The sequence below is a fragment of the Panthera uncia genome (genome assembly GCF_023721935.1).
Source record: "Panthera uncia isolate 11264 chromosome A3 unlocalized genomic scaffold, Puncia_PCG_1.0 HiC_scaffold_12, whole genome shotgun sequence".
NCBI lineage: Eukaryota > Metazoa > Chordata > Mammalia > Carnivora > Felidae > Panthera > Panthera uncia.
In genome coordinates, this window is record NW_026057579.1 from 641,499 (window position 1) to 657,401 (window position 15,903).

Consider the following 15,903-nt stretch of genomic DNA (forward strand, 5'->3'; position numbering starts at 1 on the left):
CTGAGCTCTGCTGCCCTTCATGTCCGTGCCGCTTCCATGTTTTGGTGGAAATCTAAGGCTGTAAGAGTTTGTCCCCCCAACTTCTCTATCCTACCTGCCTTCCCATTCTCCTGATCACCTAAGGCGGCAGTCTTCAGTTCCTCTTGTGTCCCATAATCATCATTCAGTCCCCAGGACCTGTTGAGTCTCTGCCACTGTCCTCCAATCCCAGAATCAACTCCAGCCCTTCCCTTTTTTTTTTTATCCTCATTGTTTTTTAACCTGCTGCCGCACCCTTTCTTCATACCACTGTCCTGCCTGCAACCCTCCAGAGCATCCGCACTGACCATACAATGAACACAGGGTCTCACTTCTAAGGCAGGGAGCAGAAAGTGGACTTGGGTTCACATACCACCTCTGCCGCTTTCTTACCCTGCAACTAATGCATGGTGTCCTCTGCAAGATGGGGACTTTGAGACGGTCAGATGTAGGAAAAAACATGCATAGAGTGCTTGGGACAAGACAAGCGTTTGGGCCCAGAGTGAGTTAGTGCTGAGTCTTCTCTCCTATGTGGTTTTACTGTTTTTCTAGTATCTGCCTAAGAAAGCAAACTACAAAAGCCTTGCCTACTGAATATCTTTGGATTCCTCTTGGTCCCACGCCGGTGCGCTTTGAGCTCTCATTACTGGTTTGGTCTGCTCTCTGCTTACAAAATCAAAACCACTCCTAGGACTCGACTCAAAGAGGGTCTCCCTGAGGCACTGGGGATCCGTTCCTCCCATAAACTACTAGAGCATTGGCCACCGGGACCCCACTTCTGGGTCTCCCAGACCATCCAAATTTCAGAAAACTTGGGTAAGGAGAGGGGTTGGCAGAACAACACCAGCTATAGCATTTGTACCAAGTGAAGAGACTAATAGAAAAAACTACCCTCTACTATCTCCGTAACTTCATTTCAAAAAGAAAAATTTAGTAACAATAATCAAGAAAAGGAGGGGCGCCTGGGTGGCTCAGGTCATGATCTCCTGGCTTGTAGATTCAAGCCCAGTGTTGGGCTCTGTGCTCAGAGCCTGGAGCCTGCTTCGGGCTCTGTGTCTCCTCTTCTCTCTGCCCCTCCCCCACTCACGCGCTATCTCTGTCTCAAAAATAAACAAATGTAAAAAAAAAAACAATTTTTATTTTTTAAAGAAAAGGCAGCGGCGGGGGTGGTGGGTGAGGAGAGAAAAGAAATCTACCCAACCATGCAGAACGGTGCTGTAGGCTCTGTAAATGTAGCTTCAGGAAAAACTTTACCCTTAGTCCCTATTTCTACCATTTTGACAGGAACCACCGGTGTTGGCTACATCTTTGAATTCGTCTATGTCTTATTTCCCATCCTCGTTATAAGGTTTTGGGGTTCATGGCATTTGTCTTCACTGAGAAGTTTCTCAAATACTTAAGACATTTGATTGGCTTACAATCAGCCATAAACCATTTGGTGGTATTGGGTATTTGTTTTTTATTCAGTCATCATTGAGTAGCTGCTAGCAGTCTGGGGGTGTCTTAGGGACGCAGTTATAAGACAAGATCAGGTCCCCAGCCTGGCGGGACTGTATTTCAAGCGAGGGAGTGTCCAGTTATGGGTGAGGACGTGGTGCTGGGCAAGGAACAGCCTATGTGAGTATGGAACACAGACTGACTCCTAGGGAAGCCTTGAGGGAAGGCAGGGAAGAGTGGGTCGGGGCTCTCTCCAAGGTGTGCACCTGACTCAGGGTCCCCAAGGAGTTCTCAATGGTTTGGATTTAGTCAGGAAGCAAGGAAGCAGATGTTGAGATATGGGCTGCTGAGGTAACAGAGTTCTTAGAAATTAGGGCCTTGTTTTGAAGGAAGCTGGTGAACTATTGGAAAAAGTGTGATATAATTCTAATTTTATAAAAGAAAGAAAAAAAGAGAAAGAAAGGAAGGAAAGGAAGGAAGGCAGAAAAAGATGTGACCATCCGCATACATGTATGTTTATATGTGGGCGTACATTCTAGAAAGGAGATGGGCAAGTTTCACACCGGTCTGGGGAGAAGCATGTACAGGGGGAATATTTCCTTGTGTTAATTGAGCTATTGGAAGAAAGGGAGGGAAAAGTAGTGTATATTAAAGAAAACTTGGATATTAAGGAAAGGTTTTTTTTCTTTTTTTCTTTTTCTTTTTTTCTTTTTCTTTTCCTTTTCCTTTTCCTTTTCCTTTTCCTTTTCCTTTTCCTTTTCCTTTTCCACATCACTTAGTAATCCTGTCACTCAAACATAATCATTCAAATATATTGGTCCAGCTTCTGGCAGACCTTTCTTGTGGTGTGTAAGTTTTATACTCCTTTCTTTAAGGGTCTTTGTTTCCTCTTTCTTTCTTTCTTTCTTTCTTTCTTTCTTTCTTTCTCTCTCTCTCTCTTTCTTTCTCTCTCTTTCTTTCTCTTTCTTTCTCTCTCTTTCTTTCTTTCTTCCTTTCTTTCTCTCTTTTTTTTTTTGTGAGAGTGAGCACAAGCAGGGGAGGGGCAGAGAGAGAAGGAGACAGAATCCCAAGCAGGCTCCAGACTGTCAGTGCAGAGCCTGAGGAGGGGCTCAGACCCACGAACCGTGAGATCATGACCTGAGCCAAAATCAAGAGTCAGATGCTTAACCGACTGAGTCACCCAGGCTCCCCTAGACTTCTTTCTTTTTAACCATCAGTGTCTTCTTACTGAGGTGTAATTTGGAGTCTTGCTTTTTTCGTGTGATATTCTCCCATAACATGTCCAACTGACACATTTAACCATTCCTCTATTTTTAGAAATTTGTAGTTTTCTGGTATTTTACTGTCATAAATAATAATGCAGGGCGTGTCTATTATGTACAAAGCTTTTTTTCTGAATTTGGCATTATTACCCTAGATTCCCAGACATGGGCTTACGAGAGTAAAAAGCTAGGAACGTTTATACAGCTCTTCGTTGCTGAATTTCCTTGCAATGGGCTGACCCTGTTTATACCTCAGTCTCCCACAGAGTACCCATTCCTTCTGTACCTCTACACGGCACTCTCATTTTTGTGGGGCACAGTCAAACGGATTATAAGTCTTTAAAAAAAAGTAATAGCTTCAAGTTTTCACTGTTTTTCCTTGGCCCTATACTGTGTACAGTTGGCTTGATTGTGTTGCCAGAGGAAAAGCCTGAGGGGGTGGGTGGATATAGCCTTCTAATTAGCTGTTAGTTTGTGTAAGGAACAAATGTCTTAAGCTTTCCAAAACGTAGTCTAAGCTTGGATAGATCCCTTGACTTTTAAATGTCTGTTCCCTCAGGATTAGTGCTCTCTTCAGGGGGGAAGAACATATAAATGTTCCCAGAAACGTTATAGGGCACGTTGAAAATACTTTGAAACTGCAGGAATCTTGTTGAGGGATGAGGTTGCTAAGCTAGCCCGAAGGAACAGCTCCTTTCTGTCACTGATGGTCAGCGCCCTTGGGAAATCAGGTCTGTTAGGATGCCTCCGACCCCAGGACTGCAGTCCTGGTCCAGCCACAGAAGAACATCTCTTCTCGGCGGGCTGATGCTTCCTCCCAGCAGCCTTGTTTGTATTTCTTCTTTGAGTTGTAAGTGGGTTTTTCCATTCCTCAATTGCTCTTGGAGACCTGAGAATCACTTCGCATCTGAGAATAATTAATCACTAGCTGAGATCACAGGGCTATCTGGTCCAACAATTTGTTGTCTGGCCTCTGCCTGGACACCTGCAGTGATGGGGGCAGCCCAGAGCAGATTGAATTCCTCCTTGTCCACGTGACGGCCTTTCACTCTTCAGAAGACAGCCTTCTCCTGTTGTCTTCTCTTCACACTGAACATCTCTAGACAACATAGTTTTGAACATCTTCAGCCTGCTGCTCTAATCTGGATCTCCTGGAAGGGGGTGTATTTGAAAAGCAGAACACCATTCCTTAGGCACCATTGGAGGATGTCCGCCATTGAAGGAGCTTCCTGTTTCAGGCACCCGTGGGGCAGAATTGACTCCCCCAAAGTTATTGTCACATGTGTAGCTGTGACATGTGCTGTCAGTTCAGTCATATCCCACTTCTATACCCTCGGTGGTGGGAGGTCTGTGGTTATAGTACTTTGTCTCTGTTAACTGTTGTCATGGATTTGCCCCCATTTTTCCATAACCTTTAGGGGTTATGTGTGCAGGGGTTACTGTCAGGTCAGGATGGATTCAGATCCTACCCTGAGCTACTCAGGTAGCTTCCCTGTGCCTGTTTTCTCATATGTAAAATGGTACTCTGACCGCCCCACCTGAGATGGTCATTGTAAGGATTAACTGAGTTCATATTAGCACAGTACTTGGAACAGTGCCTGGACATTGAAAGACAATAGACAAGTTAACTATCTGTCACTGTCACCCTGTTGAGATTCTTTGGTGTCTTCATTGTGTTCTCTTTAGGGCCAGCCAGGGAGCCTCCCAGATCAGCAGCCAACATGGCTCACGCCCCAGGGCTGAGAGGCTTAGAGCTGGAGAATTTCGGCTCTTGTGCCTTTCCTTCTGGCCTGCCTGCCTTCTGTTTTTTTATTTTGAGGTTTATTTTGGTTTTGTTTTGTGCTTTATGTGCGTTTGGTTTTGTAATTGTTATTTTATTATTTTTTTAATGTTTTTTATTTTATTTTTGAGAGAGAGAGAGAGAGAGAGAGAGCAAGATCGCGTAAGCAGGGGAGGGGCAGAGACAGGGAGACAGAGGATCCGAAGCAGGCTCCACACTGACAGCAGAGAGTCACTGCGGGGCTCGAACTCATGAACAGTGAGATCATGACCTGAGCCGAAGTTGGACCCTTAACCGACTGAGCCAGCCAGGCGACCCTGTAATTGTAATTTAAGATCTCAGGGGACTTAATAATACTGAACTTGACCTAATACTGAACTTGACCCAATGGTGTGTGTAAATCCACCATGTCTTTCTTCACCGTTTCTCTTGAATCAGATTTTCTCCTCCGAGTTTCTGCCCTCACTTATTCATTACTCAACCAATACTGACTGTGCACCTTCGGTGGGGACCGTACTGTTCTGGACACAGGCCACAGGAGCGATCTGAGTGTCCTGGTGAAACTGTCATTTCAGGGTTATGGGTAGACATCAGGGATATGGGATATGGCCTCTGTGAGGTTGCGTTCACCCTTTGCATGAAGACCTTGAATTTGATCACTCCTGTTCAACATATGGCCATGAACCCACTTGAGATCATAACTGCTGTCCTTTCACCCTTCTTTCCACTGTTTTCTCTCCTACCCACTAAGGAGCATCTCCTCCACTATTATTTTTCCTCAGTTGGCATACTCACAAAGAGCAACGTCTCAAAAAATATAAATCTTGATGTTCCCCACCCAGTCGTAGGTGTCCTTAGAGTAGTTGTGATCATCCATCCAGCGCTTCAGATCTTGAATATGTTCATCTTTACCTCAACCTGGTTAGAGATCACAGCAACAGAGATTTAAAAGAGTGGGCTGTACTTAGAGCTTGGCCGATATGATGTAGGAGAACAAAGCAGATTTGTTATTTTATCCTGGTCTGCAGAGTCAGCACACTGTTTTCTTGCTTGTTCTCTAAAGGGCTAAATTTAGATCTTATTTACTTATTTACTTACTTATTACTTTATTTATTTTTTACATACTGTGAAATTCACTCTTTGTGGAGTACATTTCTATAGGTTTTAACAAATTGTACTACCACACTTACGATCTAGAACAAGTCCACTCCACCCCCCACCCCCCAAGTCCCTCTTGGCAACCCCATTCAGTCAACACCTCCCCTACAGTTAGTCTCAAACCCCGGCAACCACTGTCTAGTCTCTATAGTTTTGCCTTTTCCAGAATGACATCTAAGTGGATTCATACAGTGCGTAGTCTTTTGAGTCTGGCTTCATTCGTGTAGTCAAATGTATTTGAGACTCATTCACGTTGCTACTTAAATCAGTAGCTCCTGTTCGTTACTGATTGGTATTCCATTGTGTGGATGAACCTGTGTTTGCTGATCCATTCACCTGTTGGAGGACATTTGGATTCTTTCCAGTTTTTGGTGGTTCTGTATAAAACATTCACCTAAAATTTTTATGTGAGAGGATAATCTTTTAATAAGGCTTTTTGCCTTTGTGCTGATTTTACTTTTTACCTCTCGTTTAAAGGCTGCAGAAATTTTGGTAGAATGTTTGATAAATTACAGATGGCAGTGCAACTTTGAAAGGAATGCCTCCATTCTTGCAAAAAAAGAGATCTCAAGAATTCCCAAACAAATGCCGAAGACTCTCTCATCTCTAAGAAGTACGGGTTTTGAACCACATTCACCATCCGCTGGAATTCATTTTATGCCTGAAGTGGATTGTCTACTTAAATTTTCGTTCTTTGTTTTTGGGTTGATGTCTTTTTAAGTCACAAATGCACCACAATGCTGAGCAAATGATACAGATGCCAAAAGTCCAGGAATCACAGAACAAGGGTTTATCCTCTCAACTTTGGACATGTGGGAAGAAGGGTAAGGTGAGCCAGAGTGTGTAGACACTGGCATTATTCTAGCACAAGGGGAGAGTGTGGGGAATGGGATGAGACCTGAGGATTTAACTTGTTTCTGAAGGGCATTCCCAAATCCTGCTCTGGAATAATTCCCCAACTACCATTTAATCAGCTCCATTAAACCCTGCCCTGTCTAGTGCACTGTGCTCCAGACACAGCTCTCCTGGGCTCTCAGTAATAGCTCAATTGTGTGTAAGTGACTGTGAAGAGGCTCTGTGTGCTGGATGAATAGCCCCCGTCTCCATGGAAACCAGTGCTGGCTGAGGGGCTGACCTTTGACCCACTTGTTGCCACCATACTGTTAACCACTGGTGCCTCTTGGGTGGAGAAAGAAAGCAAGGAAATGGCTGTCAAAGTTGTTTTTATTTTCCTTCAGTTGAAGCCTGGATCCACACTAAGTAGAAATAACACACCAATATTAGCTCAAAGCACTTGGATGTTCTGAGTTTAATTTACTTCTGGATTCTGCCTGTCCTCCCCTCCTCTCCCCCAAGCCTTTTCCGTATCTTACAGTGCAGAACTCACCCATGGGTGGCGGTATTGGTTTATCATCACTCTCTGGAGATGCCTGGGAGTATAGTTCCTAAGGGGCAGGGTGGAAAAGGAGCAGGTCCCCATACTGGGAGTCACCGTGGTGTGGCCATGGACACATTTCCTCTTTTGTACAATGGAGTGAATACTCTCTCTCAACCCAGACCCTCGAGGAACTTAGCTGAGATGTGGCTGAAGCATTACAACTGTAAGACTCACCATTAACCAAGGCATTAGGACCTTAAGGGCAAGGGTTAACCTTGTACCTTTTTAGTGATGATAAAAACCAAAAGCTTGGCCGCACAACAACCTGACAGGTCTGGCCAAGATGACTTTAGCAACGCTGAAGTGATTCCTCAGCTCAGGCCCCTCTGTGTCAGCAAGTATTTTAGTCCCCGTGACACTTGCTGCACATAAGCAGGTTTCTTCTGGGCTCCATCCTTTGCTCTGAGCTAACTTGGGTCATCATGGTTGTCCTGGGCCCCTTGAAGACATCATAGACAGAATCAGGTCTGTCATTCCCAGGATTCCTTGCAGAGGGGTCTCTGACCTGGGTCAGACCCTGAGGGCTCCCCTCCTTGGGGTGTGTGTCTGGTTTGTATGGCGCGAACATGCTACTGTGTCCCTGGTGCCCAGAGGGAGGATTTCAAGAGAAGGTGTGTCAAGAGACTGGCAGGTGCTGGGCTTGTCAGGTTTCGGGCTAGAGCCACCCCGTAAGACAAGTCAGGTAATGTCTTGGAAAGGAACATTTTTCCTTCTGTAAGTGGAAAAGGAAAACGACCCTTGGTTCCTACAGTACAGATTCCTTACTGAGGGTCGTTGGTGGTATGTATCTATCCCTAGGACAGTGTGTCATCCAGGGGCAAGTGGGAACACAAGAGCTAACAAGAACCCCAGTCTGAGTTCCTTGAAGGAAGTTAGTCAGAATGCAAAGTGACAGTTCCTCTTTTAGAGACAGAAGTCTCAAAACGTCCATGACTTTCCAGGAATTGTGGAGTGAGAGGGTTGGAAGGAGAACAGGGGACACTGGCCGTGATTGAGATTTCCCAACGCTTTGTTCCCTAAACCTGTCAAGGATCATGGAGGTGTCAAAGCACCAGCTTCGTCCTATATGTTATTTTTCGGACCTGAAGTCACTGTCGTGAGTTCTTTTATTAGGACTCTGATCTTGTATAATCCACCTTACTTGGGAATACCACCATTACTACCGTAGGCTAATAAAGTAATGCTTTCTGTGTCTGCTTCCTCCCATCTTGCCTGACGTATGGTTGAGGAGGTCATTCTTTGAGGTAAAGTCTTAGGATGGAGAAGCCTAAAATACTTTCAGGGTCTTTAGTTACAGTTCTCAGATATTTATTAGAATTGGATAGTTTGTCAAGTGGAGATTTTTCTTTTTTTTAAATTTCCTGCAACTTGCCGCCAATACTTGGTCAAGCCTTGGACTCTACCATAGCCAAATCAAGGATGGGATGCCCATCCCTAGTTCCCGGTTGGAACCGTATTCACCTGGAGGTCTGCAGTATGGCCACCTCTCAGTTCCTTACGTAATGGGGCTTTCATGGTGTGGAACAGCTGCTCTGTCTTGGGCTGCAGAAAGTCTGCGTGCACCCTGTGTAGGCACCCACAAGACCGTTTGCTGAAAGCAGTTTAACGCTCTTTGCCATCCCCCGAAAGTACAATTATCAGCGTATGGACTATTTACAGGAGATCGGGTCGGGTTAGCATTCCCATTGCCCCAAGTTGTAGGGAGCCGGAAATACACATGCATTAACCCTGGGCCGGGGGTGGCGGGGAGAAATGAAAGTCCCTTCATTCTGCAGCTGTGTAAACAGTCCAGGGGGAGACAGCCTGCAGCTAAGGATAATGGGGAGGAAGGAGGGGTGCCGTGTGCAGGGGCTGACCAATCAGGGGGCCTCCATGGGGGCCCTCCAGGACTCTGAGCATGATGGGGGAGGGGCTGGCACCATCAGGAGGCATGGGGGGTGCACAAGCTCCCAGGTTTTTCACACGCAGAAGGCATACTCATGGAAGTAGGGGTGATGCTAAGCGACGAAAAGTGTAAACAGTCTGGGCCTACCTGACTGAAGGAAAGTGGAATGAGAGGAAGGTGATGCGGGAAGCCTGGGGAAGGGGGTGGCCTTCCAGATGAGTGCCTCTTCCCCCTGGACAGGCACTGCACCCCTGGGGGCAACATGAGGAGAGGCTCTCCTTGACTCAGGAGTGGGACGTGAGCCCCATTCACAGAGTCCCTAAGCCGGTGGGGAGGAAAGGCCAGCATACCACCCTTTGTGTCCCAGGAGGAGTTTTGGAGGAAGAGGCCGAGAGCACCTGCGGTGGGAGGAGGGCCGAGGAGGCTTAGCTGGGGTATGTCTTCTAGATACTTAGGGAAGGGCCAGAGCAAACCGGCTAGAAATGGCAGCAACGGAGGGAGGAGACAGTGAAGCCAGACCCCAGGTGGAACCCCAGCCCTCACCAGGCCCTGCGTGCTCCCGGCTCCTCCATTTCCTCTGACACACAGGTCACTGTGGCAGCTCCCAGGGCGGCAAGTTAGGTGCAGCCGCTGTCCTGCAACCGGGGTCGCCACGCACTGCAGGGGCCACCACTTGGGTTCCTTCGTTCACTCTTCATTCCAGCACTCATTTACAGATTGCCTTCTGCGTGCCAGTCCCTGTCTCAGGATCCGAGGTCAGGGCAGAAAAGCAGACAGTCCAGGGGCTGTGCTAGTGGGCCAGGGGCTACTTTAAACGGGAGGACTTTGCAGTGCCTATTTGGAGGTGCGTGCAACCTCCCTGCTCTACTGGCCCAGCAGGCCAAGGACCCCTTGTTGCTCCGGTGCAGGCTCCCATCCAGGCAGGCACTGGGGCCCCGGCCCTCCCTCGGGTCCTTGTACCCATTCCCCCTGCTGCCATGAGGGCTGGAGCCCTGCTCTGCCATGGACACAGCCGGACAGGCAGATTCTGCCCCTCCTTTCCGGGCACAGGGCAGACCAGTTTTTCTCTTTATGCAAAGCTCTTCCCAGTTCCTCAGGAACTCTGTGACCCCAAATGCAGTGGGAGCAGTGGTTAGCCCAGGTCCGTCCCTGGCCCTCTGGATGACTTTGCGTTGATCCCTCTAGGGCAACACTATCCAATAACAATATAACTTGAGCCGTAGAGGTAATTTAAAATTTTCTAGTAGCCTCCTTAAAAAAAAAAAAAATTAAAAGGAAACTACTAAATTTTTATTTTAAAAAACTTTTTTAAGTTTGTTTATTTTGAGAAAGGGAGGAGCAAAGAGAGAGAGAGAGAGAGAGAGAGAGAGAGAGAGAGAGAGAGAGAATCCCAGGCAGGCATTGCAGTCAGAGAAGAGCTTGATTCAGGGCTCGAACCCACGAACTGTGAGGTCATGGCCGGAGCCGAAATCAAGAGTGGGACGCTCAACTGACTGAGCCACCCAGACACCCACCCCCTAAATTATTCCAGTTCATTTACAATATTATCATTTCAACATATAATCAATATAAAAATAATTACTAAGGTCACTCATGTTCGTTTTCCATACGGTGTCTTTGATGTGTGTTTTACGTGTACCACACATCATTTTAAGTGCTGCAGTCACACGCAGCTTCCTGGGACAGCTCCGGGAGACTGCCTTTCCTCATGGGCAGGATGGAGGGGATGCTGTCCCTTCACCTCCTCCCCTCTTGAATACAAACGAGTGGGAGAGTGGGAGCATTAGGAGGCAGCGGAGATGTAGGATGTTATAACCTTTAGTCTGTCATCCCTGAAGGTGTGAATGGGAAAACCCAAAGGACTGATGCGGGAATTTCTCTCCTGATGGTGACAGTCACCATGTCACAAATGAGAGAGATAACTGAGAAACCCATATGGACAATTAAAGCCATAAATGGCCTAAAATGGTGCATATGCTTATGGGCTAAGTTATTCAGGGGCAGAATTTAATGTCTCGCTGAAATTTGAGAAAGTAATCTTGCAGTTTAAAAAAAAAAGGAGAGAGGGAAATGTGTTTTTTCCCTAAACCACGGTAACTGTAAAAACGTGTGACGCTTTCTGTTAAGTTGTATTTTAATAGAAATATTAAGTCTGTGGCTTTTGTTTTTGTTTTCAAGGAAATGGAGAAAGGAAGGAAACTGGAAGGTTTAAATTCGTTATGCTAGCTTTGGATTCTGCAAAATCAGGAAATCAGAAAGTACAAGTTCTCAGAGCAGTGACATTTAACTCCATTGGGAAGGGCACACCCAAGGTCACCCTTTTAAAGGGTTTGTCTTCCTTTTCAACGTTTTTATACAGCATGCCCTTTGGAGCTCAGCATTTTCCAGTGTGGGAACAGAAGTGGGAACACTAGGGTTTTCTCATCTGACTCTGAGAGTGCCCCATCCTCAGTGCCTTCTACATGATAGCACTGAATAGAAATTTGTTGACAGACTCACAGACTGTGGCTTGAGGAGGACACCCGGAGGATTGGATGCATTTTTAAGCAGTCCTAGTTCCTGTGAGATAATTCAGGCCCCCAGGTATATTTTTAAATTTGTTGGTGACTTTAGAAACTTTTAAAATAAATTAAATATAGGCACTGTTTATTTTTAGTATTTTAACTAAACTCTCTATTAGGACTTTATTTGGGCTTTAGGACCTGGACAACTACCTGGCTCTAGGAATAGCTTGTTTCTGTTTCTCTGTAAATAGTCCTTTTCAAGTTTCTTTTTGGTTTCTTTCTTTTTTATGGCGAGGAAAGTTTTTGAATTATGCAGAGTCTAAAAACATCAGGCTATAAGAAGGTGATGAGAACTTCTTCCACTGTCTGGATCAGTTCAAATCCAACTAAGCATTTACCTACAGGACCCCAGCAGGAGGGAGACTTACATGTTACCCAGCAGGCCTTCCCCATCTCTGATCCTTTATGCTCCCTTAATCTGATCCCTTAATGCTCCCATGGGTACCCTGAGGTTGGTAGCCTTATGGCTGCTGGCTTCCCTGGGGCATTCCTCCTAGCCCAGGGCTACCAACCGCCAGTGTGGAACCCATGTCAGATAAAGCCCCGACCCAGTAAAATGCCAACATCCAGCCAAATCCACACTTGTCCATTTGTGAACACATAGCACTCAAGAGTTTCCTCCCCTTCTTTTTCTGTGCGACACCTCAAATAATGGCAAGAATGGCCCTACACTGCCTTGAGGATTTTTTAGCTTCACTTCCTCATCCAAACCTGACACCGCGGCCATTATGACAATATGACCTCCGAAGCTGCACTCTGTCGGCTCCACATCTACTCTTACTCTAGGGGGCAGTCACTGAGTTATGTCTCCTGCCTTCTTCCTCCCCAAATGGAGCTCACCAGATGGCTCTCCGTTGCCATTTGTGGTGAGTGGGAAGGCCAGCACTGGTCCCCAGTCTCATGCTACTTGAAGACATTTCCCCCTGAGCCTTTTGCTCGTGGGACCTACTCAGGTTTCTCCTTTTCTGTGCGGGATGTGTTGCTTGCATTTTTTCTCCTTGCGAATTTCCTTTTTTTTTTTTTTTAATTTTTTATTTATTTTTGAGAGAGAGAGAGCACAAGCGGGAGGGGGAGTTGTCAGAGAGAGTGGGGAACAGAAGATTGAACGCGGGCTCTGCGCTGGCAGTGGTGAGCCCGATGCGGGGCTCGAACTTACAAACCGGGGGATCATGACCAAGCCGAAGTCCGACGCTTAACCGACTGAGCCACCCAGGCGCCCCCTCTTTGCAAATTTCTAGTTTTCTGTCTCCTTCAAGAAATCTTCCCGAACACTCCTCTCTCCCTTCTTTCTCTGCCTCTCTATTGTTAGAAGCAGCTATTTTGCCTCAGACTTCCCCAGTATGCTGCTGCATTTTTTAAAAAAAAACTCTTGAATGAAAGGGCATGGATTTTTTTTTTTTTCCTTTCCCCATTTAGATTACAGACCTCTCGAGTGGAGCCTCCTACAAGTCTTACAGACCTCAATGCAGCCAAGTGTCAGCACGCAGTAGTTATTCAACAATGAGTAACTTGAATTGGCTTCCACTTGAACCTCAGGTACCTTGGTTAACATGTGCAAGACTGGTATGCACTCAGCTGAAGCTTTTCCACCCTCAGTGTTTTTGTCATTTATTAATAATCATTTGGCATGGTGCTTCAAAAGAACTAATTCCAGAATGTGTTATGGCTACAGCTTGGCGTCATTACGTGCTTGAGATTCCCATGCTGTCTTTATGTGTTTTGATGAGAAGGGAGTACCGTGGTGTCTCCAGCTATCATTCAGAGGCGTGGACAAAACATGTGGCAATTTTAGCTTATTTCCAGGAATGGTGAAGCCAAATGGAGGCTTTTCAATAACTCAGATAGAGCTTCCACACTTAGTTTTGAGTCCCTAAGGAGCCATTTTGTACCTCACTCGTGAGGAGGCATTATGGGACATCTGTACTGGGTTGGAGGGGAAAGGGACTGTGGGGACATGCCCAGTGACGCTACATGGGGAATCTGTGTGTAGCCACTATTTACAGGGGATCCATATTTTCGAAACTAAATAGCCCATTTCTCCTGTGAAACCACCGTCTGTGTCTGAACAGCACAAGAGGTACTGGAAGGTCAGCAAGGAAAGAGAGGGAGTAAACCGGGGGCGAGATGCCTGGACTGTAGGTGGGGAGATGAGAGTCACCTGGCTAAAGAGGCAGTCCCAAGGCAGGGGTCTGGGGGTCCAAGAGAACAGGATTCTCGTTCAGTGTGAAAGGTGAGCCAGGGTTTTTGGTTCATTCATTCAGTAGGTATATTCTGGGCCATCCCCTCTATATGCCCTGCTCTATATGAGGAGCCAAGTATGCGTATTTTGACACACAAGATACGTGGTGCCTGTTCTCATGGGCAGTGCCAGCTAGCAGATTGGCCTTTAGAGTCAGACCCCTGCCGTCATGGACCACACGGTGGACAGCACCCCCTGGAGGTGTGAGACGTGGTGGGCAGAGGGTTCAGGATCCAGCCCCAGGGAAAGAACTAATGAGAAGGCAAACTGGAGTCCCAGCCCCCTAGTGAGGGTTCAGGGGGAAGCCACCCGTTAGTTCATTTGTTGGTTCATTCTTCTAACAACTATTTATTGAAGGCCTTCCCGGGGGCGTGACTTTTCAGTAAGGACTGAAATGAGCCAACTGTCTAGCCACACAGGGAAAGAACATTCCAGGGAGAGGGGATGGTGAATGTGAAGGTCCTCAGGCAGGATCATGACGGGCTTGTTTGAGGAAGCAAGGGAACCAGTGTGGCGGCAGCAGAGTGCACAGGGGTTAGCAGGGGTGCATTGAAGGCGGTGTAGTCAGAAAGGGAACTGAGGGCCAGTCGTGGGATTTTATAGGACACGGTGAGGACTTGGGTCATTTGCTTTGAGCAAGATGTGAACCGTTAGAGGTGTGAGCAGAGAGGTGATGTGATCTCATCGATGTTTTAACGGAGCTCCCAGGCTGCTGTGATAAAAGTAGACTGAAGGGGGAGGTAAGTGTAATTAGCAGGTCAGGGTAGTTCAGATGGTGGCAGTAGAGATGGGAGTGGGAAGAGTTGTCCGACTGTGGATGCATTTTGAAAGAGAAGTGAAGCAGGATTTTCTTGCTGAGGAAGAAAAGAGTCAAGAATACCTCCTGAGCAACAAATAGGAAGGATGGAAATGCCGTTAACCGAAACGGGGAAGCCAGGGACCAGCAGATCTGGGAGCAGGGGGATAACCAGGAGCTCTGTTTAGGACATGTTGCTTTTGAGCATTTTGGTCATCCAGTGGGGAAGGTGATGGGCAGTGGGTGAGTGAGTCTAGATTTCAGGGAGGAGGTCTGCCTTGGTGAAAGAGACTTTAGGGTCATCAGCAAATTGATGGCACCAAAAGCGTGAGACTGGAGGAGATCCCTGGGGGTTGAGGGCTGAGTCCTGGGCACCACAGCTTTCACACACTGGAGAGGAGAGCAGGAACTGGTGACAGAGATTGAGGAGCAGCCAGAGAGATAGGAGGAGAATTTATGGGGATCAGAGACCCTGGAGCCAAGGAAGAGAGTGAGTATATGAAAGAAGAGGGAGGGATCACCTGAGTCAGGTGCTGCTAAGAGCCAAGTAAGGTGAGAGTTTGACAAAGGGAGGTCATTGCTATCCTCAAAAGAGCTATGGCAATGGAGTTCCCAAGATGGCCTAGGCACTCTGCTGGGTAGCAGGACAGATTCCAGAGCAGGGAATCAAGGCAGATACTGGGCAAAGCAGGCCCCTTTCCAAAATTCCAGGCATGCCGGGCCACTGAGGAGCCTCAGGAGAGTCCTTGGAACTCTGCACTGCAGGTTTCTGTGGCGAACAGGGCTGAGGCTCACTAGGGCCCAGGACTGGTTTCAGAGCATGAGACCTATGGGTTCCTCCTCAGAGTGCAAGGTGAAGAGCCTTGCGCTGGCCACAGTGCAGACACAGAGCCCTGGACTGGCAACTAGCAACCATGTGATGTAAGCTTGAGCTCCGAGATCAGGCCCAAGACCTCTGTTTGTCATATAGAAACTGTTAGGGGGGCGCCTGGGTGGCTCGTTCGGTTAAGCATCCAACTTCGGCTCAGGTCATGATCTCACAGTCCGTGGGTTCGAGCCCCGTGTTGAGCTCTGTGCTGACAGCTCAGAGCCTGGTGCCGACTTCTGTGTCTCCATCTGATGCCTGCTTTTGTGTCTCCATCTCTCTTTGCCCCTCCCCCCCACTCTCTCTCTCTCTCAAAAATAAATAATAAACATTAAAAAAATTAAAGAAACTGTTAGAGGATGGCCTTGCCCCACGTGGGTATCAAGTGACTGGCCAGCTGTCCTTCCCACAAGACTGTCTGCATCTAAATGGCAGCCAGGTGTTCCTTCTGACTAGTGGCT

General features: G+C 47.1%; 1 protein-coding gene across 2 annotated transcripts in view; it reads left to right on the forward strand.

Moving 5' to 3' along the window:
* Positions 1–11,885: 11,885 nt before the first annotated feature.
* The window catches only part of TCF7L1 (transcription factor 7 like 1), a 60,812-nt gene continuing 56,794 nt past the window's right edge, over positions 11,886–15,903 (forward strand). The window contains exon 1 of one of the 2 annotated variants that reach the window (XM_049652045.1): positions 11,886–13,078. In XM_049652045.1, the coding sequence (XP_049508002.1) occupies positions 13,043–13,078 (36 nt within the window). In that variant the 5' untranslated portion in view covers positions 11,886–13,042. The remainder of the gene's footprint in view (positions 13,079–15,903) is intronic. The other variant, XM_049652046.1, reaches the window with a different exon arrangement.